This window comes from Dromiciops gliroides, chromosome 1 (assembly GCF_019393635.1).
Source record: "Dromiciops gliroides isolate mDroGli1 chromosome 1, mDroGli1.pri, whole genome shotgun sequence".
NCBI classification, from domain to species: domain Eukaryota; kingdom Metazoa; phylum Chordata; class Mammalia; order Microbiotheria; family Microbiotheriidae; genus Dromiciops; species Dromiciops gliroides.
The window spans coordinates 444,557,457-444,585,316 of NC_057861.1; the positions used below are offsets into that span (position 1 = coordinate 444,557,457).

General features: G+C 35.9%; 1 protein-coding gene and 1 pseudogene across 1 annotated transcript; one reads left to right on the forward strand and one right to left on the reverse strand.

The window, feature by feature from the left end:
* Nucleotides 1-17,656: 17,656 nt before the first annotated feature.
* Nucleotides 17,657-18,648, forward strand: LOC122734490 (protein YIF1A-like). Its single transcript, XM_043975355.1, has one exon. The coding sequence runs from the start codon at nt 17,766-17,768 to the stop codon at nt 18,645-18,647; it is 882 nt and encodes a 293-aa protein (XP_043831290.1). The 5' UTR covers nt 17,657-17,765; the 3' UTR covers nt 18,648.
* A 4,130-nt stretch (nt 18,649-22,778) lies between these two features.
* LOC122750220 lies at nt 22,779-26,747 on the reverse strand (annotated as a pseudogene).
* Between the last annotated feature and the right edge of the window lie 1,113 nt (nt 26,748-27,860).

Below are 27,860 nucleotides of genomic sequence, written 5' to 3' on the forward strand. Positions count from 1 at the left end.
GGCAAGTCCCTTAACCCCCTGTTGCCTCACCAAAAAAACAAACAAACAAAAATTGATTGGATTGACTTTGCTGATTAACTCACTTAAAGTTAACTTAATTAAAACCACACCTACCTGAAAACCTGGCCCTCAGAGGGTATATTCTCTGAACTCTGAACTCAGCATGTTCTGCTCATGGAGCAACCTCAAATCCAGTAAACCAATAGATTTGAATGAATGCTAGCCAATTAGCTTTGAGCAGCGTGGAAGAGCCATCTCTCCTCCAGACCCACCCCAAAGAAGCTTCCACTCTCAGTTAGGCTCTCAGATGCACCTGTGGAGGAGGACTTGGAGGAAGAATCAGGCCACGCTGAGCTCTATGATAGATAGGTCTTTTCTTTACTTTCTCAGCCAAGTATTCTCTCTTTCCTAATATTAGGTATGCTTTAATAAATGCTTAATGCCCCAAACTGGTGCTAAAGCTTCTAATTTGTAAGTAACAAATATATTAGAAACCCTAATTAATTTTCCCTAAACTTGGGACAGAAATAAGGTGATTACATATCATTTTATATGCCACATAGCAACTTCTAAATTAAAGTAATAGAGGGCTTGGAATATGATATTCTGGAGGGCAAAAGAACTGGGATTGCAACTAAGAATCAACTACCCAGCAAAACTGAATATAATCCTTTGGGGGGGGGGAAGGGAATTCAATGAAAGAGATAACTTTCAGTCATTCTTGATGAAAAGACCTGAGCTGAATAGAAAATTTTACTTTCAAATACAAGACCCTATAGAGGCATAAAAAGGTGAACATGAAAAAGAAATCAGAATTAATATTAAAAGGTTAAACTGTTTACATTCCCACATGGGAAGATGATACTTGTAACTTATAAGAATTTTCTCATTCTTAGGGCAGCTGAATGGAGTATATTTAGACAGAGGGCCCAAGTGTGAGTTCAATATGATACCATCATATCTTTAAAATAATAAAAATTTAGAGGTGAGAGAGGAATGCATTGGGAGAAAGGGAAAGGGAGAGGATGAATAGGGTAAAGTATCTCACATAAAAGAAATAAGAAAATTCTTATACAGTAGAGAGAAAGATAGGGAAGATGCTGGGGAGTGAGTGAATTTTATTCATCAGAATTGGCTCAAAGAGGGAATACATACACATTCAATTGGGTATAGTAATTTACCTTACCCTTCAGGAAAGTAGGAGGGGAAGGGGACAAGGGGGGAGGGTTATAGAAGGGAAAGCAGACTGGGGAAGGGGACAGTCAGAAGCAAAACACTTTTGAGGAGGGACAGGGTAAAAGGAGATAGAGAATAGAGTAAATGTCATGGGGAGGGAATAGGTTGGAGGGAAAGGCAATTAGCAATAGTAACTGAAAAAAAATGAAGCAATCTGGTCTGACAGGCCTCATTTTTCAAACACATAGAGAACTGAGTCAAATTTATTAAAACAAGACATCAAATTATTAGATAATTAAAAGATATGAAGTTTTCAAATGAAATAACTAAATCTACCTATAGCCATATGGAGAAAAATGCTCTCACAATTGTTTGGAGAGATGCAGGTCAAAACAATTCCTGGGGTACTACCTCATACATATTGGATTGGATAATAGGACAGCAGAGGAAAATGACAAATGTTGTAGGGGTTATGGGGAAAATGAGACATTTATGCACTCTTGGTGAAATTGTAAACTGCTTCAAATATTCTTTAGAGCAATTTGGAAGTATGGTCAAAGGGCTATAAAACCATGTATACTCTTTGACCTAGTAATACCACTACTAAGTCAGGATCCCAAAAGAGATGAAAAACAAAAGTTGAATTCAAAATTGAGGAGATGCCCATCAAATGGGGAATGTCTGAACAAATGGTGGGATGAGATATGTTGGAAAACTATTGTGCTATAAGAAATGATGAGCAGGTTGCTTTCAGAAAAACATGGAAAGAATTACATGATCTGATACAAAGTGAAATGTACTATATACAAAGTAAGAGCAATATTGTAAGGTGAGCAAGTGGGAAGGATTTAGCTATTTTCAGTAAAACAATAATCCAGGACAACTCTGAAGGATTTATGAAAAATGTAATCCATCTCCAGAGAAAGAAATGACAATGTTTGAATATAGATTGAAGCATAATTTTTAGTGCCTTTTTCTTGTTTGCTTTTTTCTGTTTTCTTTCACAACCTGACTAATGTGAAAACATTTTGCCTAACTACATATGTATAATTTATATTTAATTGCTTGTGCTCTTAAGGGGAGGTTGGTGAGGGAGGGAGATGAAAATTTGCAACACAAAGTTTTAAAAATCAATGTTAAAATTGCTTTTACATGTAATTTGAGGGAAAATTCCAAATGAATGGGAAAAAATTTTAAAAATAAAAAGAGAATCAATGATACACTATTTCTAAAGCATTTTCACAGTTGACTGCCACTTTCAAAAAGTGTTTCTTTCCTTCTTATCTACCCATTTATAAAATTTCATTTTCTCCTATACTGTTATCTCAGAGTCTTGAGAACTGAAAAGTTTCATACCACAGGATGATATTGTAAGACCCCAAACAACATACTCTTTAGAAAAAGGTGAGGCCCCTCGCAGATTCTTTAGCCCCAGCTTCTTGGATGAGGGGCTTGAGACAAAATGTTTTACTCTAGTTTATTTTCAGCATTCCATATTCCTCCCAATTTTAATCTCTGAAACCTAAACTCTATGTCAGGTATTGTTGGTTTGGCCAAGATCTACCAATGACAATGAATCAGCATTTCCATGCAGATGAATAAGTCAGGAAATGGTACAGATGCAAACTAAGATCAAGAATTAATGTCAGGGGCGGCTAGGTGGTGCAGTGGATAAAGCACTGGCCCTGGATTCAGGAGTACCTGAGTTCATATCCGGCCTCAGACACTTGACACTTACTAGCTGTGTGACCCTGGGAAAGTCACTTAACCCCCATTGCCTCACCAAAAAAAAAAAAAAAAAAGAATTAATGTCATTTTTAAATTTATCTATTCAGCTTTATTTCATATGAAATAGTCATGCCAAAGCTTCAATAGAACAATACATCCACCTATACACATTTCAGGAAATAATTCTTTTTTTATTCAATTTATCTAAACTTCTCAGAAGTCACATAAATCCTAGTGTATTTTACGTTTGGAATCTGAATCTAAAAAATCAGCATTAAGCAAGAAGGAATGCATATCTCAACAATTTCAAATATATTTACATCTCTATTCATATATGTATATATGTGTATAAAGATATATGTATATATTCACAGACATATATGTGTGCATGGCTGTGCATATGAATATATATGTAAATGTTTTTAATGTTTTCTTTTTCTTCTTACTTTCACCTTGTTACATCTGTGTCTTAGCTCCTAAAGAAAGAGCTCCTGATTCATCATGGGTTGCATTTTATATTTAAGAACGGAAAATATGAAAAACTTTACAGGGCGGACTCCAACACATTGGGTGCCTCCTCTGTCCTAAGAAGATCTATGAGAGAACTTGAAGAAGAATTGCACAGCTTGAGAAGGCATGGTAATTTAATAGGAGCAATATTTCCTAAGGCCCTGCCACATTGATGCCGCTGCTAATCAGAAAACGTAAAGATTAGAGAAGAAATTAGCATTGCCACCTTTAAGGTTGTACTCCATTGTGTGGCAAACAACAACAAAGCCCACAAATAAACAAACAGATAATCACAACACACAATTTTACATATCCCATTCCCTTAATCTGGAATGTACTCCCCAAATTATCCATTTCTTCTTTTTCATTTCAAAAATGTTTTAGCGTAACATTTATTACCATTATATCAACAATCAGCCATGTTATAATAAATTTAGGATAAATTATGTTCTGAAAATATGCTATATGCCATTCTTTTTTATATAATTTACTTTCTTCTCTTTTTTGGTATACCTGTGATTTTCCTTCATATTTGTAGTTTTTTCTCCAACTTCAATTAAACATAATTTTCAGATTCTCAGTAAAAAATCTTACTCATGAAATCTATATCAGATTTCATGTTAAAGGAGCTCTTTCTAAGTGCTCAGAGAGTAGCTTAGCTTAACCAAGTGTAAGTGCTTGAATTGTCAAACCACACTTTAATAGCCTTCTTTGCAATTACCTGATTTTTGTCCCTGAGCCTTTGACATTAACCAATTAAGCTGTATTTCTTGACTTTTAATTAGTATATTCTCTATCCCACTCTAGACTTGATAAGTTGATTAATGAATAACTGGAGCAATTTCAATCCTGCCAAAATAATGCCCAATCCATGTTATTTGTTCATGCTAAGTACAATTATTTAAAATGCTAATTCAGACTCTGAGGCCAAATTTAGTATTTCAAGCAGTTTGGCATAATAGAGGGTCCTAAGAGAATCTATGATAGTGTTTGGAAGACATTCTAGAAGCAGGAAATAGGTTTATCTACACCTTCAGGTAAGGCTGGAGCATGCAGCATACAGCAGGATTATAAGGGGCACAACCCACTTATTTAGGGTTATGTGAAGAAATCACGGAATCACACATTTATGAGTAGAAGGGGGCCTTAGAGGTCATATAGTTCAAAACTTCTTAAACTGTAAATTGTGATTCCATATGGGATTGCATAACTCAATTTTTGGTTTGCAAAAATTTTGGCAACAGTAAAAGGTTATGTATAACTATTTTATATATCGATATACCAAGGTTGTGTAAAAATTCTCAGGTGAAAAGGGGTCACAAGTGGAAAAATGTTTAAAAGGATCTAACCTAGTTAACTAACTTACTCTATAGATTAGGAAACTGAAGCCCACTTAGGTTAATGATTTGTCCAAAGTCACATTAGTGATAAGTGTAAGAGACAGGATTTGAACCCATGTATAATGGCTCTGTTTAACCAATCTACCATTCTTCTTTTTAATAACAAAAATTTGCAATAGAAAAGTCAAAAAATGTTTTTTTCTTAAAACATTGAAATAAACATTCTTCTTTCATCTTGGATAGATAATACCAAGAATAATTCAAGGCACGAGTTTTTCCTTGATAAGATTTTTTTTAATTAATTATTCACTGTCACATAGATATGGCTCAGATGAGAAAAATTATGGAATTCCCATACACCAAGCAAGAAAAATTTTGAAAGCCTTTGTGGAAAACAATTCACAAAGTTATAGAGAGCCAATGATCAATTATTTCTTTTGTTTTAAAATATAGTACAAATTGATCCTCTGAAATGTCTTGACTAAAACCAATCTTACCAGATTATATGAAAAATCAACCATATTGAATTATAAGAAGAGATGAAAATGTCATGACCCTATTATCAATTATCTGCTTTATATCCTGTATTAGTAGGGGCTTACAGTATAGTCTTCTTCAAGGGCCTTGTGGCAGATCCAATGGAGATGATCCTACATCCTAGAGACCTATGTGAGCATAGCACCAACTTCAGTCAAGTAGACACACAATCAGTTGCAAAAGTTTTAACTTTATTGTGTGCTGTTCTTAGATCAGTCTTGTCAAGTGCAGAGAGCCTCTTCATTAGAAGGCTGGCCACTTGGAAATGAGTGATTTCTTTTGACCATGATATGAGGTCGATTAAAATATAAAAGAAGCCTTAATTTCATCTAGTGTCAGAGAAGAAAGTGGACTTAATTTAACTGTTTGGATCCTCATTGTGTGTGTGTGTATATGTGATCATTTTTCAGTCAGTCAATCAGTCAACAAGCAATCATTAAGTGATTACCATGTACCCAACTCTGTGCTAGGTATTGAAAATACAAGATTGAAAAAAAACAAAACACCTTCTGCCCTCAAAAGCTTAGATTATGAAGGGGAAAACATAATTAAATACATATTAACTATATAGTGTATAGGGTGTTAATATGAAAGGTGAAGGCTCTAGCAATGAAAGCATAAGTCTGCAGACTGAGGAATTTGATCTGAATTTTTAAAGAAATTGTGGAAATTAAGAGGCTGAATTGATAGAGTGGAACAGTCTTAAACACCCAATGCAAAGACAAGGAGATGCAAGTTGGAGTGCAATGTTTGATGAGGAACAAGTGGGCCAGTGGAGTTGGATCAGAGAGTGTGAAAGGAAGTAAAGTCTAAGACTGGGAAGGAAGGAAGAGAACAGCTTGTGAAGGTCTTCAAATGTCAAATAGAGGTCTTTATATTAGGCACTGGAGCTCATTGACAAGAGAGTGAGCAATGCTTTAACAGAATTACATTGGCAGTTGACCAAACTGCCAACAACAAGGCTCTAATCTGTTTTTCCTGATTTATTTCATATTCTCTTTCTCATGATCCACTTTTCTGACAAAGTACTTGCTAATTGCTCCATTAACTCTTCATTTTATCTGCATTATCAGTGCTTTCACTCATCACAAGTCTGGAATGCACTTCATCTTTACCTCACTCTCTTAGAACTTCCTTCAAGACTCTAATGTATTAGAGAAAGAACTAATTAATGGAATTATGTATACAATGATGTTACATACATACAAACATGTACATATACACACACATACATATTTACAGCCATCTGTAGGGCTGAGGAAGAAGGAAGAAAAAAGGGGAATAAAGGAAAAATTTACATGATAATTTTTTTATAAATTTAAAAGAAATAGCAAGTCATACAAAATAGATTTACAGTTTCATGTGTATTCATCTCTTTTTTGTACTATGTTATGGAAAGACTTGCTTTATTCCATAAATTAAAAATAATATACAAATTTTTTAAAAGGAAACCAAGTCAATTAAAAAGATGATTCTAGTCAGGTTACTTCTCTCTTGAAAATCCAATCCTATTTCCTTGGTGCAGTGAGTATACTTTTCTCTTTTCTTAAATTGCCTTGTATTTATTTTTATGTGCATATTTTTTTCTCCAGTGGATCATGTCAATAAATCTTCATCATATCCTTTTATCCCTAGCACATAGGACAAGGTGCTACAAATAGTAGATGCTTGATAAATATTTGTTCAGTTGTTGTTGGTGAAGCATGGCACAGTGAAAAAAAAAGAAATAATTAAGGATTGAGTCCTGGATTTGAATCATGGTTTTTATATTTGTTGTTTATGTGACTTTGATCAAAACTTCACTGCTTTGAGTGTACTTTTTTTACTTGTATAATTAGACAGCTTGAAAGATTATACTTGCCATGTCTGCCAATTCTAAATGTTAGGATACTATGAAATGTTGGATTACTGACTCACATTTATATTGATGTTTGGATTCCAAATGAAATCTGAAGAAAAAAAAAGTTGCAGCTAAGTAGAAGGTCAGCTCATCATTTTTCCATGAAGGTATTAATAAATTAATAATATTATTTTTATAATGTGATCAGAATTATCATTTTATTAGACACTTATTCCGCTCACATTGCAACATACACAAGAAAGCTAAACACATAACAACCATAATAAATATTGTAGCTGATGTGCTGACATCTGCTAACAATGGTAAAGCAGAAATTTTCTATGAAAATTTTGAAAAGATCCTCCTTACTAAGCAAATACTTAAATATATAACTGCATTCTTGTTGACTTCAGTGAAGAGATGTACATGAGGGAAAGACAAAAAGGAAAAAAAAATGTTGGAAAATATGGTTCAGGCAAAAAAAAAACAGTTAGAAAAAGCTAGTAGACAACTCTGATGAGTCCTGAATATCATGAATATTTTCTTCAGGAAAACAATCAGCAGGCATTGAACGTAGTAAGCAGCAATCCATAATACAATAAAAAAGTGACATTCATAAGCAGGAAAATACATTAAAAATGAGCCATTTCTGTTTATGATGGGACAATGCTTCACTGGCTCAGAAAGAGGTCAAAATAAATACTAAATTATAAGAAAGTATCTAAAAATAAGAAAAAAAAACATACCATTCTTGTATTAATTCTAACCAGATGCAATACAATTACTTATTTTTTTGAAAAAAAATTAAAAACAAAAAAACTAAAGGGCAGTAACTTTATCACCTTTTCTTAGAAAAATGATGCCAAACAGTAAACATGTCTGCAATGAAAGATCAAAAGAGGTCTAAAATTACCTCAATTAGCAAACACATTTGATCTCTTTGCAAAAAAAAAAAAAAAAAAAAAGGCACCAGGCAGTGAAGCAAAATACTAATTGAAAATATAAGCTTTGGAAAAACATTATGAAGAAGCAAGATCAAAGTTTATTTAACCCAACAAACATACATTAAGTGACTTTTGTGTCTAAAATGACTTTTATATGCTTCTGTGTTAGGCAATAGGGATACAGAGAAGGAAACTCAATTCTTGACCTTAAGGAGATTACAATATACAAATAAATATGAAAGATCTTTGTTTGTTTGTTTGTTTTTTCTTACCAGACGTATGATTTCATTGCTATATAAAACTACCAATGAGAGCAGTCCCTCTATCAATTGTTGATGCATCTGCTCTACAATTTTAAAGAATTCCCTGAGGCAAAGAGAAGTTAAGTAATACATTTCAATTTAATGAGAGAGATAGTGCTAATAACCAGATATAAGGTAAAGTCAAGAGGAGCACATGACCTGTGTTTTGTAGAAAACTAGAAACTCGTAAAAATGCTGAAGTCTGAAAAGAATGCATTCTAAATATGGAGGACCATTTGTGGAAAGATCCAGAGGTGGATAATGTCATCTGTAGAGAACAGTTAGCTAGACAAATTGACTGATTTGACAGAGAATGGGGGAAGAGAAGCAATTAGGAAGAAAGACTAAAATAGTAAAGGGGGGACCATGTTGTTGAAAGCTTTAAAATTCCAGCTGAGAATATGTATTTTGTTTTGTTTAAATTTATAATCTAGGTGGTTAAGTGGATAGAGTCCTGGGCCTGAAGTGAGGAAGACTCATCTTCCTAAGTTCAAATCTAGCCACAGATATTTACTATCTATGTTACCCTGGACAAGTCACTTAACCCTGCTTAGCTCAATTTCCTCATGCACAAAATGAGCTACAGAAGGAAATGGAAAAACCACTTTAGTATCTTGGCCAAGAAAACACCAAGTAGGGTCACAGAGGATGCCATGGATGAAACAACTGAACAACAAGAATAAAACATACCATCCAAGTCATTCTCCAATTAAGAAATGGTCAAAGGATATGAACAGGCAGTTTTCTGATGAAGAAATCAAAGCTATCTATTCCCATATGAAAAAATGCTCTAAATCACGACTGATTAGAGAGATGTAAATTAAAACAACTCTGAGGTACCATCTCATACCTATCAGATTGTCTCATATGACAAAAAGGAAAAATAATAAATGTTGGAAAAGCTGTGGAAAAATTGGAACACTAATGCATTGTTGGTGGAACTGTGAACTGACCCAACCATTCTGGAGAGCAATTTGGAACTATGCCCAAAGGGCTATAAAGCTGTGCATACCCTTTGACCCAGCAATACCACTATTAGGTCTTTTTTCCCAAAGAGACCATACAAAGGGAAAAAAGACCCACATGTACAAAAAAGTTTATAGCTGATCTTTTTGTGGTGGCAAGGAGTTGGAAATTGAGGGGATGCCCATCAATTGGGGAATGGCTGAACAAGTTATGGTATATGAATGTAATGGAATACTATTGTGCTGTAAGAAATGATGAGCAGGCAGATTTCAGAGAAACCTGGAGGACTTATGTAAACTGATGCTGAGTGAGATGAGCAGAACCAGGAGAACATTGTACACAGTATCAGCAACCATGTGTATTGATCATATGTGATAGACATGACTCTTCCCAGTAATACAATGGTCCAAGATAGTTCCAAAGGACTCATGATGGAAAACACTCTCCAAATCCAGAAAAAAAGAACTGTGGCATCTAGCTGCAGATTGAACCATAGTATTTCTATTTCTTTTCTTTTTCTTTTTTTGAGGTTTTTCCCTGTTGGTCTGATTCTTCTTTCACAGTATAACTAATGCAGAAATATGTTTAATGTGATTGTAAATATATAACCTATATTAGATTGCTTGCTGTCTTGGGAAGGGGAGAGGGAGAGAATGAAGGGGAGGGAGGGAGAAAATTTTGAAACTAGAAATCTTATACAAATAAATGTTGAAAACAATTCCTACATGTAACTAGAAAATAATAAAATTTTTTTATGATTAAAAAAATTACAAGTGTGGGGGCAGCTAGGTAGCACAGTGGATACAGCACCGGCCCTGGATTCAGGAGGACTTTAGTTCAAATCCAGCCTCAGACATTTGACATTTACTACCTGTGTGACCCTGGGCAAGTCACTTAACCTTCATTGCCCCACCAAAAAAAAATGATTTAATTGTCACAAACATGAAATGTAGATATTTGGAAAAAATATGGATTTTGAGAGAAATTAAGTCAGTTCTGTAATGGGCATGTTGAGTTTGAGGTGCTACTGTATTATCCAAGTGGATTCTATGAGACCCTGGATTAATAGGAGGCTTCCGACAATTGAAACTGATGCTATCACCAATGGAGATAATAGAGAGGGAGAAAGGAAAAGGAAAGGGGTCTGGATGCTGCCTAGAAGTATGCTGAAGTTGAGTGGGGGGGGGAGAAAAGGAGCTGAGAAAGGAGATTTAAAAGAAATAGGTATGCAGAAGGAAAATCATCAAAGAATGGTCTTATGGAAACCTTAGAAAACATAGTGTCTGACAGAAAGAGTGATTTTAATAGTGAAATGCAGCAGAAAGGCCCTATAGAATGATTAATGTGAACATTGCTATCACTGATAAGAAATTGTTGGCCATGAAGATAGGAAAAGCAGTCGACATATGATCCATTTAAGTCAGGTCACACGAAAAAGCATTGATAAGTGAAAGTGGAAAGAGGGCAACAGATATCAAATAAAGCAGATTCATCAATATATCTAATGTGATTTTTTTTTGGCCCTGATAATAGACCTGCAGACCTTTTTATTCTACCTTTTCAGTATATGTGACAAAGTGGCAATGAAACTTAAATAAATGAACTTTAGAAGAGCAGTTATACTTGATTAAATATACACAGAAGAAAACCATGCTAGAGGCAATGCTATTTTAAAGGCCTTCAGAGATTGATTTTTTAAAAGATATTTCAAAAAGAGAGAAATTCTAAAAGAATGAAAAAAATCACAGGTAGTAAGTATTTTTTTGGGGAAAAAAGTGACTGAGATCACATCAGTGACTATTAACCTATATGTCTGTTTTAATCTATATAAAATATTTATGATAATAGTAAACATATATCAAGGGTATCCTTGATGAAAGTATGAGATAAAACCAGACAGATAATGACAGATCATTTTTTTTTTTGCAACAGATCACATTTTCATAAGTTTCCAATTGATTGAGAAGTACGGGGCATAAAAAATGATGTTTTATCTATTTTTATTGATTCCCTCTCCAAATCCTTTTCCCTACACCTCCATCTACCAGAATAAAACCCACCAAAAGTGGATACAAATGACTTTCTCAAGGTCACAAAGTTAGAATAACTCAGACAAATTGGCTCCAAGTCATTGAGACTCCTGTGACAGGTTTCTCTGTATTGCATCATTTTATCTTTTATCTTTTATTTTTATGGAGAGATGGGTAGTTTAGGGGAAAATATGGACAAAAGTTGAGCCTGGTGAAAGGAATCTCTTGAATGAATTCTCATTTGGATGAGATCACATATCCACCAAAATTCCAAGAGAGTTTTCCCTTACTCTGGCTGATGGCATGTGCCTATATTCTAAATACTCTGCTTTCTTCAACTGTACTCAAGCAATGAATAAATGAATAAACAAACAAAGAAAGAAATGGATGAATACAGAAATGCATGAATAAACAGATTAATAAATAAATAAATAGATAAATAAACGAGCAACCAAACAACCACCTTTTCCCCCAACCTCCTGTTTTACTAATATTCCTATTCAGTTGGAATTCTTATCTTACTACCCATTTTGTGATAGCCTCCAACTCCACCCCTTCCAGCCTAATGTGAACTATATGATGTGTATTTTATTAGAACTGTACCTGTATATACCTATACCTATACCTATATATATATATATATATAAAGACTTGTACATGCATGCATGTGTGTATATATATATATATATATATATATATATATATATATATATATATATATATAGAGAGAGAGAGAGAGAGAGAGAGAGAGAGAGAGAGAGAGAGAGAGAGAGAATGTGTGTTTGTGTTTCTCTAAATGATCCTGGGCAAATAACTTAATCCTAAGCATTGTTCCTAGACTGTAAAATAAAGAGGTTTGACTCTGGCTTCAAAGGTTATTTCCTACTCTAGATATATAATCCTCTTTTCTCTCTATCTCAGTCTTTCTCTTTCTCTCTCTCAAGTACCTACATATGCATATAATATACCTACCTAAACATATTCATACATATAATATGACTGAGATTTTCCTGATCCCTTAGATATAAGTGATTTAACATGTCTAGGCATTCTTTAGTAGCTTAAACTAATAATACTAGAATAAGACAGATATTGGTAGAACTGATTATATATATATATATATACATATATATATATATATATATACATATATATATAATAAACTGGTTTGGATAATTGAAACTATCAACTTAATTCCAATTGTGGTTAGATATCTATGAATCAACTTAAAGGTCAAATACTAAAAACTGTAATTTCTGAGTTAAAAAAGATCAATCAAGGGGCAGCTAGTTGGCACAGTGGATAGAGCACCAGCCCTGGAGTCAGGAGTACCTGAGTTCAAATCCAGCCTCAGACAGTTGACACTTACTAGCTGTGTGACCCTGGGCAAGTCACTTAACCCCAATTGCCTCACCAAAAACAAACAAAAAAACAAAAAAAAAGATCAATCAAAGCTTAGAGTAGAAGCCATCTAATGAAAATGGATTGATTCCTCCAGCCACCATCAGAAGACAAACTAGTGTTTTGTTTGTTTTTTTTTTTAGCAACTGAGTGGGCAGTCTTAATTGGAAAAATTAAATCCAAGGGGTTAGCAAATTGGATGATGACTGACTAATGATTTCCTTCTCTCTATTGTTTACTTATTGTAGAAGGACCACTTGGGTTGTGTTTAAATTGTGGGAAGAGTTTACTGTGTATATTTATACACAGTATAAAGCTCAGGTCCTTTGGGTCCTAGACCTGAGACAAGTTTTATTTTAAGACAGGATCCCTCTCTCAATAAACCGATTTTTCCTTGGCTTAGAGACTTTGTTTTTTCTTTGTCTGGCCCTGTGACTTAGAAATTTTCACAACAATGCACAGAAGTGTTATGTAAGAGTTTAGAATTATAAAATGATCATCATTATTTTATAATTTCTTTAGGCTTTTTTAGGTATAATTGAAGCATCCCATTACTTGAAGAGTATACCCTCCCAACCACACACACACACACACACACACACACACACACACGCAGCATACATAAATGTATATATGCAGGTGGAGATATATACATATATCCATCCATACATATAGAAGTCCCTTCACTCTATCTAATCAGTCCTTTCACCAGGTTTAGAAGTAATTACCATTGCTAGGTCACAACATATATTGAACAAGTCAATCAGAAGTATAAACTTGGTTTGAACAAGACCTAGATATTTCCATTAAATCAGACAATCAATCAAATTAATTTCAACTGAAAGTCTATTCAGATTGGCATCCAGAACGTTGTCATAATCTGTGGTTTTTATATAAATCCAGCAAACTACTTTACAAATTCAATAGAAGGACTTCTAGAAGCTATAAATTATTCCCTTGTAATGTCTTCTCTAAGTTTGAGCCCATTTTCCTTTTGATGCTGTATACTGATGGGAGAATGTATCATTTTTGGAGGGATGTTTTGAAGCAACTGCTTCTACTGTATCACCATTAGAAAAACTCTTTTCTAAAGCTAATTAAATCTGGCAGATACATTGATATCAAATTATAATCAATTGGGCAGCTAAGTGGGATGGTGAATAGAGTTTCAGTTCTGGAGTAAAGATGACTCTTCTTCATGGGTTCAAATCTGGCCTCAGACACTTACTAACTATGTGACCCTGGGCAAATTACTTCACCCTCTTTGCCTCAGTTCGCTTATTTGTAAAATGAGCTGAAGAAGGAAGAAAATGGCAAATCCCTCCAGCATCTTTGTCAAGAAAACCCCAAATAGTGTCACAAAGAGTCAGGCAGGAAAGAAAACAACTTAACAAAAGCAATAATCAATTGAAAGGTAAATTCATGTATGCTTGCAAGCCAGTCATAGGGGGAAGAAAATTCCAATTTCTCAGGGCTACTACTAGGACCCAGCTTTCAAATGTGAGTGAGAGGGGTAAGGTTAATAGAAATAACCCCAGAGCATGTGCAACAAGTGAAGGCCTCATCTACTGTAAATATCAGCCCCTTTACATTTGAAGTTATACATTGGATAAAATCTCTATGTGCAATTTTGTTAATAGATATCTTAATGTTGGATATTCGCAAGAGAACAATTATCATTTTCCCCTCTATTCTTTTAGAATATAATTGAATGGTGTGTTTTCCAATGTGTGTCCTTCTAAGTCAAGCAAGATTTTCTGAGATAACCTTTACTTGCTTGCTTGCATGCTTAAGTACTATTTCATGTTATATTACTTTACCCTTATGAGTATGGATTTTACAGTAGGAGTTTTTACAATCCTAAAATATTAGTGCCTGGCAATTCACCTAAATCTCAATATTATAGCTCATAAATGTTCATATTATTTTTTAACCTTTAAACCTACAATGCTTGCCTTATGATTATATGAGTACTGACACTTTTTCTGAGTTCCTTATGCACTGCAACTCCATGTTTTGCCTTCTGGGCTAGAAACCCCGAGTAATCAACTGTAAATGTTTACATTTGGGAGGAAATGGGGTTTGAGAGGTATTCTGAGATTTTTTTCCCCATTTTTTAATTCATCCTACTTATCTCAGTGCTTGATTAGATGGAAAATCTACTTATATTACCCTGCAGTGACTGCTCCATTAGTGGTATTATTGGGTGCCCTTTGATATAAAGTATCAAGAAGAAATTTCCCAAAACAATGTATATGGGGACTTGTGGGAAAAATTCAGTTTTCCCTGATAGAAAGCCATATCTGAACACTTTGTCTAGACCCCTGGAGGATAGTATTAAAAACTAGGAAAATCTTTTGACTCAGAAATACTACTCCTGGGCCTGTATCCCAAAGAGATCATGAATAAGGCACACATGTACAAAAATATTTATAGCAGCTCTTTTTCTGGTGGAAAATACTTAGAAATTATAGGGATGTCCATCAATTGGGGAATGGATGAACAAATATCTTATATGAATGTGATGGAATACTATTTTGTTGTAAGGAACGATGAGTAGATAGACTTCAGAAAAACCTGGACTTACATGAACTGTTGCAGATTGAAGTGAGTAGAACCAGGATAACAGTGTACATAGTAATAGCAACATTGTACGATGATCAACTCTGAAGGACTTGGCTCTTCTCAGCAATGCAATGATGCAGGGCAATTCCAAAAGACATGCTGGAAATTGCTCTCTACATCCGGAAAAAGAACTATGGAGTCTTAATATATATCAAAGTATATACTATTTTCACTTTATTTGTTATTTTTTTCATTATTATGTTTCTTCCCTTTTTGCTGATTCTTCTTTTACACTATGACCAATATGGAAATATGTATAACATGATTGTACATATATAACCAATAGATGATTGCTTGCCATCTTGGGGAGGGAGGAAGGAAGGAAGGGAGAGAAGAAAATCTAGAACTCAAAACCTTACAAAAATGAATGCTGAAAATAATTTTCCATGTAAATGGAAAATAAAATAAAATACTACCAAAAAAATAAAACTAAGGAAATCATAAGGAAATGTTTATCCAGGATAGTTGGTTTTCTCACCTGAATAGTGAAGAGATAATTTCCTATAATCCTCAGGTCCATCATGGCTATGGAGAGAGCCTCACCCACTGTGAAATCCCTTTAGTGACTATGCTTTCCTTTTAAGAGAGGAAGCTTGATTTTCTTTTCATTCTTCAGTTGGTCAATAATTAAACCTACCCTACACATATGAGTCCAGGGTAGAATAATCTGTCTATTCTGGAGCCAGTGTCAATTTTGTTATAGCATCTGGTACCTGATCAAAAACAGAACTGTCCCTCCATGACAAAAGGATAGCACAAGTGGCTTGATCACCTGCACTCAGTGGACCAGGGTTGCTACAAAAGCATCAATTCAAATTGGTTTGGTTTCTCACCTGAAGTGTGAGGGGGTGACTTCCAGTGCCCATGATCCTTGGGAAGAAAGTATCCTATGCTCTGAGGAGCTCTGTAAAGACTAGTCTTTTAACTGACTTGTTGGCTATCTTTCCTTTTTTTTTCTTTCCTTATTGTTTTTGGGTCGACTAATGAATTAATGGTAATTATAAGACACACCAGTGTAGTCTTATGTGCTATGGTGCTTGATAAAGATGCTCCCTTTGACCACCATTGGGTGCCCAAGAATCTCAAGGAGATAATTAGCAGCCGTCTTCTGAAGACTCAATCTACTAGTGCAAGTAGGGGAGTCATAAAAATAATCTCAAAGTTTATTACAAATTCTGAATACTTGCTAACTGAAACTACTCCCTGGTAATCTGATTTAGCATTCATTAACTAGTATTACATCTTCAATAATAGTTTTTTCAAAACTTATTTTAGAGATTCCCAGTCTCCAGTGCCATTCTCCTCTCACTTCCTTTAAGCACATGATTCTATTCTCTACTTAGAAAACAGAAGCCTTTGTGTGTGAGCTTCCTCATCGGCATCAGCCTTCATATATCATTTTATATTCCCTGCCTCCTTAATCCTTCAATAGTCCTATTTTACTTCCTTCCCTTCTCAGAGAAAGAAGAGCAAACTTCCTTACAATCCCATCTGCTTTAGCCTTTCACAAGATCTTACTCCAGTTATATCCTACCTTTTCTCTAACTTTAATCTTTCCGTCTGTACTAACTCCTTTTAATCTGCCTATTGAATATTATCAGACCCATATTTCATTAAAAACAACATATAGGGGCAGCTAGATGGCGCAGTGGATAAAGCACCGGCCCTGGATTCAGGAGTACCTGAGTTCAAATCCGGCCTCAAACACTTAACACTTACTAGCTGTGTGACCCTGGGCAAGTCACTTAACCCCAATCGCCTCACAAAAAAACCAAAACAAACAAAAAAACCCCATATAAATCTATCCTTCAATCACGGAATTCCTTCAAATTCAAATCACTATATATATATATATATATATATATATATATATATATATATATATATATATATATATCTTAGAGACAGTTAAGTGTGGATAAAGCATCAGGCCTGGAGTCAGAAAGATGTGAGTTCAAATCTTGCCTCAGATACTTACTAGATGTGTGAAGCTAAGCAAGTCATTTAACCTCTATTTGCCTCAGTCTCCTCTTCTATAAAATGGGGATAATAATAGTACATACCTCTCAAGGTTGTTGTGAGACCCAAAGGAGACAATAATTGTAAAGTACTAACATAGTGTATGTCACAGAGCAAGCACTAAATAAATATTATCTGTTATTTTATTCATTTTAAAACACACACAGGTTAAGAACACTGTGCTTAAAAATATCTCTGTTCCGGATGTCGTGGCCATGGCCGCTGCTGCTGGCTCGCGGGAAGACGTGTCCGGTGGCCAGGTAGCGGCAGTTCGCTCTCAGAACCCGGAGCTGCGACCCCATTAGCATTCCTACCCATCAGGCCTCGCGGCGGGAGACGTCTCGCTCATGGTTTATCACTCGGGGTACGGGGCCCAAGGGTCCAAGCACCGGGTCAGGGCAGCCCCAGACCCGCCTCCACTCTTTGATGACAGGAGTGGTGGGTATCCCACTCAGCCCGGTGCTTACCCGCCACAGGGCTCAGATGTGGCCTTCAGCGTCAACAATCTGCTTGGGGATCCCATGGCCAACGTCGCCATGGCCTACGGCAGCTCCATCGCCTCCCAGGGCAAAGACATGGTGCACAAGGAGCTTCACAGGTTCGTGTCCATGAATAAGCTCAAACACTTCTTTGCAGTGGACACCTCCTACGTGGCCAGGAAGCTGGGCTTGCTCGTCTTCCCTTACACACACCAGAACTGGGAGATTCAGTACAGCCAGGATGTGCCCCTGCCCCCTCGGCAGGACCTCAATGCCCCCGACCTCTACATCCCCACAATGGCATTTATCACCTACATCCTCCTGGCCGGGATGGCACTGGGGATTCAAAAAAGGTTTTCCCCTGAGGTGTTCGGTCTGTGTGCCAGCACAGCCCTGGTGTGGGTCGTCATTGAGGTTCTAGCCCTGCTTCTTGGCCTCTACCTGGCCACAGTCCGAAGCGACCTGAGCACCTTCCATCTGCTTGCCTACAGTGGCTATAAATATGTGGGTATGATCCTGAGCGTGCTCACAGGGTTGCTCTTCGGCAGTGACGGATACTACGTGGCCCTGGCCTGGACCTCAACTGCCCTTGTGTATTTCATTGTGCGCTCCTTGCGGATGACCTCTGTGGGCACTGATGGGGTGGGGGGTCCTGCCCCCCGTCAGCGCCTACAGCTCTACCTGACCCTGGCTGCGGCTGCCTTCCAGCCAATGATTATCTACTGGCTGACCTTTCACCTGGTCCGGTGACCCAGACAGAGTCCTACCCAAGGAAGACTTCAATGGAGCCGACAATGATGATTTTCTTTCCTGTACATTGAAGATTTTAATTGCCTCAGCCACATCTCTCCCTCATTCCTAGGGAGCTCACCCTGGACAGGACCTTGAGAGGGTCTGAGGAGGTGGGCAGGAACGGCCAGCAGGGATGGGCCAGAGGGAGTGAGGCCTGGCCCCACCAGCTGCCTCAGCCCCACACGCCGGGGTCAGTGCTCCGAGACGGCTCAGATGACACTTGGCCAGGCTCAGTAGCCAAGAGGAGCTAACATTTCTGCAGCCCTTGGTTAAAGCTTGCAGTGTGCTTGAAAAAAAAAATATATCTCTGTTCCAAACTGTTTCTTTTTCTTTTTCTTTCTTTTTCCAACCATTTGACAGAAACTGCTGTTACAGGCAGGTGTGTGTGTGTATGTATATATATGTATATGTTTATATGTGTGTATATATGTATGTATATGCCTATACGTGTATGTATTCATATGTGTGTTTGCATGTGTATGCGTATTTGTATATACACATGTGCATACATATATAATAATTGTCTATATCTATATTTTAGCTAAATAGATATAGATAGGTATACTTAATAAGTGTTTGCTTAATAGAATTGTTCAATTAATTTCAGGCTTTCAAGTTCTCATCTGCTTCAATATGTCCACAACACTGCCACAAGATAAATTTTATTAAATCATTACTATATTCATAACATTTACTTGATAGGAAAAAGTCAATTTTTCTATTAACCACAGAATAAAGATAAGAATTTTTAACATGAAATTTAAGATTCTCTACAACCATGTCCAAATCTATTGTCTAGCTTTATCTAATTCTATTCAGTACTATTTACTATTCCTTGACCAATTAATGTGTTTTCATACCACTGCTTTCAGTCATATGATACCCATTGCCTAGAATAACTTCCAATTTCTTTAGTTCCTCACAATCTTTGATTCCAAACACCCTGCTCATCCTTCAAGGACCAGCTCAACAGTCTCTTCTGATGTTTTGCCTAAATACCCTAAACAGAACACAGTGTGATAAAAAAGAAGGAAACTCTATTTGATAAAGGTTTTTGTTTGTTTGTTTGTTTTGGTTTAGTTGAGAAAGCAAGCAATTGGATATTGATTATACTCATAATGTTATGCAATGATTTTTATATTAGACATGTTGCAAAAGAAAACACAGACAAAAAATAAAATAAGAAAAATAAAGTGGAAAAAACTTATTCAAACTGCACTAAGTTCATCAATAACAGCCGCTATAAATATTTCTTTTTACAAAGAGATCCTTTTCCCTTTTCTTTAATTTCTTTTAAAAATAAACCTGGTTGTAATATTTCTGGGTCAAAGGGTAAGTATAGTTTCATAGACTTTAGGCACAGTTCCAAATTGTTCTCCAGAATAATTGAACCAGTTCACAACTCTACCAACAATGCATTAGTGTTCCTATTAATTCTTGACTGGGGTATTGAACTGACTTCCTCCCTACCTCAAGTCTTTCCCCATGTGAATTATCTGCTTACACACAGCTGCCAAAATGAATTTAATTAAATGTTGATCTGACTCAATCAACTGCTCAGTCAACTCTGGTGACAACGTATTTCTCTAGAATAAAATATAACCTCTGGCACAACTTAGCCCCAAATCATCTCTCTAGTCACATTATGAATGGCTTTCCTTCCTTTTCTTTATGATCAGTCTAACTGGTTTTCTCTCTTCCTCATATATGACATTCCATTAATTCAGTGCTGGTAGCAATTTAACAATCAACTCCCTTTCCCTTCCCCTTAAAAAATGTAGACACCATGTGCTTTTAAATTGATTCTTAATATTAATAGACAAAAGTAAATAAATAAAGCTCTTACTTTAACATTTACTGACTTACAAAGTATAAAGACTTACCCCCCAAATTTAATAATTTTCGCTAAAAAGCTCCAGCAGACACCTACATTCCACTTCTCTGTCCATGATTTTTTCCTAGTTGTCTCTCAGGCCTGGAATATACTCTCTTCTCATGCCTATCCCCATTAGATCTCTTTTCCTTTAAGATGCAACTCTAGTTCAACTGGAAAGACCAAGGTCACCCACTGTATCTTGGACCATCACCAGTCATCTTGACCTTTGTTTTGCACTGGACTTCAATGACTCTGGATGAAAGAGTGAGACTGATGACTTTCTGCAGTTCTGCTCCACTCATATCCAATTCATATGCAAGTTGATACATCACCCCTGTGATGGTGCTGATCCTCTTGGAAAGCAAAGGACAAACAATAGCAACCAGCTCAACCTTTTTCACATCACTTTTCCTGATTCCTTCAAATAGTAATGCCATCTTTTCTTCACTGTCTTGTATGTATTTTATATTTATTATAAATTCTGAATGTACATTTAACTATGAATTTTTATAATATACACATGTTGTCTCCTTAATAAAATATGTTTCTTGAGAGTAAAGACTTTCTTTTTTTTTAATCCCTAGCTTCCAAGCAAAGTATCGAACTTCAGACATAATAGCTGTAAGAACTGAGGCAAATCACTTTCTCTCTATCATTTTTGGTTTTCTCATTTGTAAAATGGTGATAATAATAAAACAACTCCCAGATAATATTAAAACATCTCAATATTGTCATGATGAAATGAGCTAATACTTGTAAAGTGCCTTTCAAACTTTAAATACCCATATAAATGCTAATCATTATATATATATATATATATATATATATATATATATAAAATGCATGTTGCTATAGAGAGCAACAGGAATATATGCATCAATGAATATACATATGTAACAATCAACATTGATCATATAGATATCATATACATGTATTATACATAACAGACTGATTATACATACATATATGTAATAACAGACATTTGTTGAGCACCTATTATTCTATTCTATATCTAAATATATAAATGTGTGCATTGGAGAGATTGACAAAGGGGAAAATAATAAGATAGAATGTGATAGAGAAAGGGAAGGCACATTGGAGTAAAAACTTTTTAACAAAGTAGCAAGCAATAAACTTTCTAGTGGGTAACCTACAGATAAGCAGTAGTTTAAAGTCTTAAAAGGTCATTTGCAATTCATACGGAACCCTATGTCTGTGTTTCATGTATTTTAAAAGGTTGCGTGCAGCAAAGCAGAAAAAGAAATTACCTTAATCTACTAAATATGGTCTTGCTACTACCTTCAGAGACCAAAAAAATGAAATTGGATTCTCTCACATTTAGTTATTTCTGGTTCTGACCATTATTTACAACCCCAGTGGCATTGTTTTATAAATATATACAGTGGAGATTCTATATTTTAAGAATCAAAAATAACAAAGATCATATTTTATTGCAGGAAAAAATGGCATGGTCAGTGGTTTTAATGCCTGAGAACTGTCTCCAGGCTTTTAAACAAATATTTTACTTAAATCTAAATAAATAGAAATTTATCCTCTGGTAAGTAATGAACCTGAAATATCTAAAGGATAACCCTGATGAAAGAAAGGAAGAAAAAAAGATTTAAAGAAAATAGAAGGAAGGGAGGAAGGAAGGAAGGAAGGAAGGAAGGAAGGAAGGAAGGAAGGAAGGAAGGAAGGAAGGAAGGAAGGAAGGAAGGAAGGAAGGAAGGAAGGAAGGAAGGAAGGAAGGAAGGGGATCCAAGCTGAAGGATGATAATAGTTTGTGAATGAATTGTCTACTAAATAAGTTAGTATCCATAAGTTCCCAGAGAAAATTACTCATATAAATAATGCAAACTGGTCACTAATTGTAGCAAAATGAAAAGCCAAATATAATTGACTATAGTAATTCAATTTCATTAGTTTGTAATTGAATTATAATCTAAAATAAATTGAAAAATCTTCAGATTGTATATAACAACAGTGCAGTGAGAAAGCCTAATGTAATGGCCTAATTGTAGGAATTTTCTGAATGTTAGGCATTATGTAAGTAAAATGACTATTTGTCCTAATATAATCTTCTCTCACAAAATTTTATGGCTATGGTGATCTAAGCAAGGCTATGATATAAAAACACATGACCACAATAGGAATCAATATGAATTATTTTTTCTTGGTTGAGAGGGTATCATCTTCTTCCTCGGGGTATTGTCTCATAAGATAGAGGAGCTCAGAGCCACACTCTCAGATAAAGCCTCGTTTAGCTTATCTAGGACTGTACAGGTGACCACATTGACACAATCTGGGGGAATGAGCAGAGGTACAGGTGTTTGAAGGAAGCAATTGAATATAAGGACAGACCACAAATCATAGGGTGCTTACCCCAGAAAGCCAACTTGTGCCCTTTAACTCTCCACCTCTCTTTCCGACATTAATATTCTCTTTATGTCTCTCCACATTAATATTCCTATATCTCCTTCCTCAGAAAACATTGCATTTGGCCCTGAAGAATTCACTTTGGCATAACTCAGGCTCTAGTGAGTTACATTCCTCTCTCAAATTATCAATGGTGTCTGAATATTTGACTGCAATCCCAAATCCTCAGGCTCCCTCCTGCCAAATTTCAACACAGACCACTTCTTCTCAATGATCATTACCATTTAGTGACCTGGGATGCCTAGAACAGTACTCAGTTTCCTATCTGATACACAGAAACATTGTAGTTAGCACTTTCCCAAGCCCCTCAATGTCTCAGTATTTTATAATGAATAGAGTGCTTATCATCTCATTAGGAAGATTTGATTTGAATCATGGCTCTGCTACTTCTGAGTTGTGTAATGCTAGTTAGAACATTTAACCCTTCTAGGCCTCAGTTTTATACTCTGTAAAATTGGTAACTTCTAAATGTCCCTTCCAGATCTAAATCTATGAGCCTATGATGGAACCATTTTCCCTTCTGTAAATACTGTATGGACAAACCCATTGAAAGTCTAACAAATTCACACAATAGATCAATTCTGGGGAAAGAAGCTAGAAAATGTATGAAGAAAAAGTTCACTATTCTTACATGAGCAATGTGGCCACATAACTGAATAGAGCCCCTGCTCTGAAATAACTTCTCACAGCAAGGGAATCAATCATCAGTATCAGAGTACTCCTCTTCATCCCCATAGCACCAGGCCACCATCCTCAGATGCCATGGCAGCTAACAGGACTATGCTCTACATAGGCTTTCTCCACTGTTACTCTCCTTGTGCTGCACACCTGTTTTTTTTAAGACTCAGTCTCTCCAAGTAGAATAGTCAACTAACTATGCTGCTTCTTATTGCATGGTAGTCACAGGCTTCTTCCCAGTGCATATGGATTTGATGATTTCTTCCTCCTCCTCGATATCCATGTCCCAGGGCACAGAAGCAACACATTTACTATGCTGACACTGTTTTCTAAAAGGGAAGTGATATATTTTTCATCAACACTTACCTCTTAACATGAAGACTGTGAACACTAAACCTGGCAAATATCATAAAAGTCTTTTCCTGAGCAGTGTTCTTGATGTGCTAACTTCCCACTTACTAAACTGTGTTTTTTTTTTAATTTACCCATAGGAAAAACCCTTCTGTTTTACTTGGTGTTCCTGGGATCATCAAAGTCTATTTTTAGATATGAAGCAGCTGTGTGACCTTGGGCAAGTCACTTAACTCTTTTAGGACTTGATTTTCTTTATCTCTGAAATGAAGGTTGAACTAAAATATAGAGAATTCAGACCAAATAAGAGGGATGATGCTGTTCCTAGATGAGTGTTGTTAGAACATTCTTCCTCTTTGTTAAAAAAAAAGCAAATGATATGGGGGCAGCTAGGTGGCACAATGGATAAAGCACGGGTCCTGGATTCAGGAGGACCTGAGTTAAAATTCGACCTCAGACACTTGACACTTACTAGCTTTGTGACCCTGGGCAATTCACTCAACCCTCATTGGCCCACAAAACAAAACAAGACCAAAAAAAAAGCAAATAACAAATGTGGAAAGTTATGTCTGTAAGTTGTAACATTTGCACTCAAGAATTTTGCTTAAATTCATGTGTTGTGTTGACAGGGGTATTTTTTTTAAACAAACAAGAAAGACTTTATTCACAACAAAGAAAATAAATAGCATAAACATAGAACAGACCACTGGAGGTTACAAAGCAGTGTGTCAAACTACCCACGTGGGAGACTTGGTTGTAAGTTTCCATACATTAGAGGAGTAAGTCATAGAGTAATTAAGAACCAAAGGTTCTTAGAGCTAACCAATAAAGAGAAACTTGTAACAAAACCAGTAGAAAATGGTCATGGTTACGTTAGATTTCTAATGGAGACAAAAACAGCCAGTTCCCTTCCATCCAAGCAGGGAAAAGGGAAAATGGCTTTGCTAAATACATGAAACACGACCCAGGTCACCCACCCCAATTTTCAAAGCAACAAAACCTTTAAAACTTATGAACTAAGGAAATGCTTACTTGTGTGTGTTTTGTTAACATTGGTATTAAGCCAACCTATGCTATTTATGATTTTCTTAGGCTAACATTACATTTAGCTTTTTTCATTTGGTGGCCTGACCTGGGAAAAGGAAAGAGCATTTGCCAGAATGACACTCAAAGTAGATGAGCTAGATGCAGCTACCCCACCATTGACTGGAAAGGATGATATTATGGAACATTTCTAAGCCCTCCACAAGACATTACATATATCAGTGTGCGTCCAGACACAACAAAGAAGTTAGTACTCTAATTTCTTCTTTTTTTTATATATATTCTTTTTTTTTTTTTTTTTTTTTTTAGTGAGGCAATTGGGGTTAAGTGACTTGCCCGGGGTCACGCAGCTAGTACGTGTTAAGTGTCTGAGGCCGAATTTGAACTCAGGAACTCCTGATTCCAGCGCCAGTGCTCTATCCACTGCGCCACCTAGCTGCCCCTCTAGTTTCTTCTTAAAAGAGCTAAGTCAATGAAAATCAAAGGGGTGAGTGGAAAAAGGAGGAGGAAAATGGCCTGGAATGGTGGTCTGCAAGCCAATCACATGGTCCTGCTATATCATACATCTGAGCATAGCAAAAGAGATGAGATGATGGAAGCAAGGTGAGAAGGGAAGTAGCATCTAAAAGGAAATATTCTTTGTTCCAATTTTGTTGGCCCTAGCACTTGAATTTTGCTCTGGGGTTTGGTGTAATAATAATGAATGAAAGAAGGGGGCATCTAGGTGGTGCAGTGGTTAAAGCATCGGCCCTGGATTCAGGAAGACCTGAGTTCAAATTCTACCTCAGACACTTGACACTTATTAGCTGTGTGAACCTGGGCAAATCACTTAACCCTCACTGCCCTACAAAAAAAATGAATGAAAGAAGAGATATCAGGCAAAAGGGTAGGGAGAGAGGAGTTTCAGGCCCCCAACCTTAAGCCTAGTGGGCAACAAGTTGGAAAATCCATTGACAAGGCACTTTATCTAGAACTATGTTTTTAGAATTCTTTAGAAAACATACAACTGAGTCAAGTATTTGCCAATATAATTTTCTAGATAAATTAGTTGAAGGGGAAAATCAGCCTCTATGTACTGTATTGATGACTCAAAAAATGAAAGCAAGTAACCTTTATAACCAGAAAATCTATTTATATGTGCCTGCAAAAGGGGAAGAGATTTACCACAATAAAGACTGGTCTTTTTCATGATCCTTGTTCATTAACTTCTCTATCTCCATCTCTATCAGCTTCATCAATCATTTCCTGCAGTTCCTCATCAGTCAGGTTTTCCCCTAGCTCTCTGGCCACACATTTTAAGTTCTTGAAGGATATTTTTCTGGTTTCATCATCATTGAAGAGTCTGAAAGCCTTCAGAATTTCTTCTTTGGTAACCTTTTCAGCTATTTTTTGAGTCATCACAGCCAAGAAGTCATTGAAACTGATTTTCCTTGTCCCCTCCTTGTCAATGTCAGATATCATTTTTTTTTATCTCTTCCTTTTTGGGTTTGAAGCCCAGAATAATCATGACCACCTTGAGCTCCTTAACATCCATTGTCCCTGTTCCATCAGTATCAAAGTTCAAATGCCTCTCTAATTTCTTGTTTCTGGTCCTCTGTGAATTTGGGTCTGGGTCCCATCTTCTTTCTTGGGGGTGTGGATCCCAGGTTTGCCTTCTTGATGGTACTGGCCATAGCTCCACCCCATGATGGCTAGCATGCAGATACTTGACAGGGGTCTTTTTAAGAGACAGTAGGATAGAGACATTTATTATGAAATAATTGTTTTGTCAAAATAAATGTATTAATGAAATACTTTTTATGCTCAAAATAATCTGTTCTCTTGATTAAAAAGTTCATTCCAATAGTACAAATCATAGTCAAACAATTTATGTTCTTCCTGTGCAATTATTGCCTATGTTTCCAAAAAATTCAACTCACAGATTCTATTTCACATGCTGGGGACCTTCTTCATTTTCATTTTTAAAATTACAGTTAAATGAGATATTCTCTATGATTTCTAAAATTCCCTTCCAGATTCCATGTTTTAATATTCGGTCAAAAATATATTTTGATAATGATGGAAATGACTAATTAAACTCTGCTGTTATTTTGAGTACTGATCAAATTGCCATTCTTGATTCGTCTAATGCCAAGATAAATTCAATTCCCATGTTTTCATAGATTTTTGTGGGGAAAATAATGTTATTGCACATGTTTGGCAAACTGAGTAAAAACAGCATATAGTACTTCAAGAAATCATTGATGATTAGTATTGTAGACAATACTGCAGAAATAAGGCATTTTACTGGTGTTCTGTGACCACAAGAATATAGAAACACCAATTTAGAGTTGGAAGCAAAATAAGAAAATGTTTCTTCTCATCCCCCACAATCACTCCATTATTTGTAAAAAAAAAAACATATGAGCAATCTAAGACACAAAGAGGTAAATGACTTTCCCAAGTTCATATCGCTATTAAGTAGCAGAGCTGAGATTGGAACCATACTTGTATTCTATATAAAACATATAAAAAGTTTATTATACATAACATTAAAATTATAACAGTGACTGAAAACAAGGCAAACAATAAAAAGTATAATGTTTGTGGTTTCCACTTGAGGTCTTATAAGTTTTAGTGATATGTTGGTTCAAATGCATGCTGAGTAATTAACTATACTAGGAAGATGAGCTGATTTTTCCATCTCTAGGCAAGTACATGAAGAAAGCAGAAACTCAGAAATATGTGGATGGGGTTACCAGCTATTAAACATTGCAGGAGGTATCATGAAACAATCGCCCTGAGTT

Bases quoted from the DNA above. Each gene is read 5' to 3' on its own strand.
- LOC122734490 (XM_043975355.1), top strand. From the start codon at position 17,766: ATGGTTTATCACTCGGGGTACGGGGCCCAAGGGTCCAAGCACCGGGTC.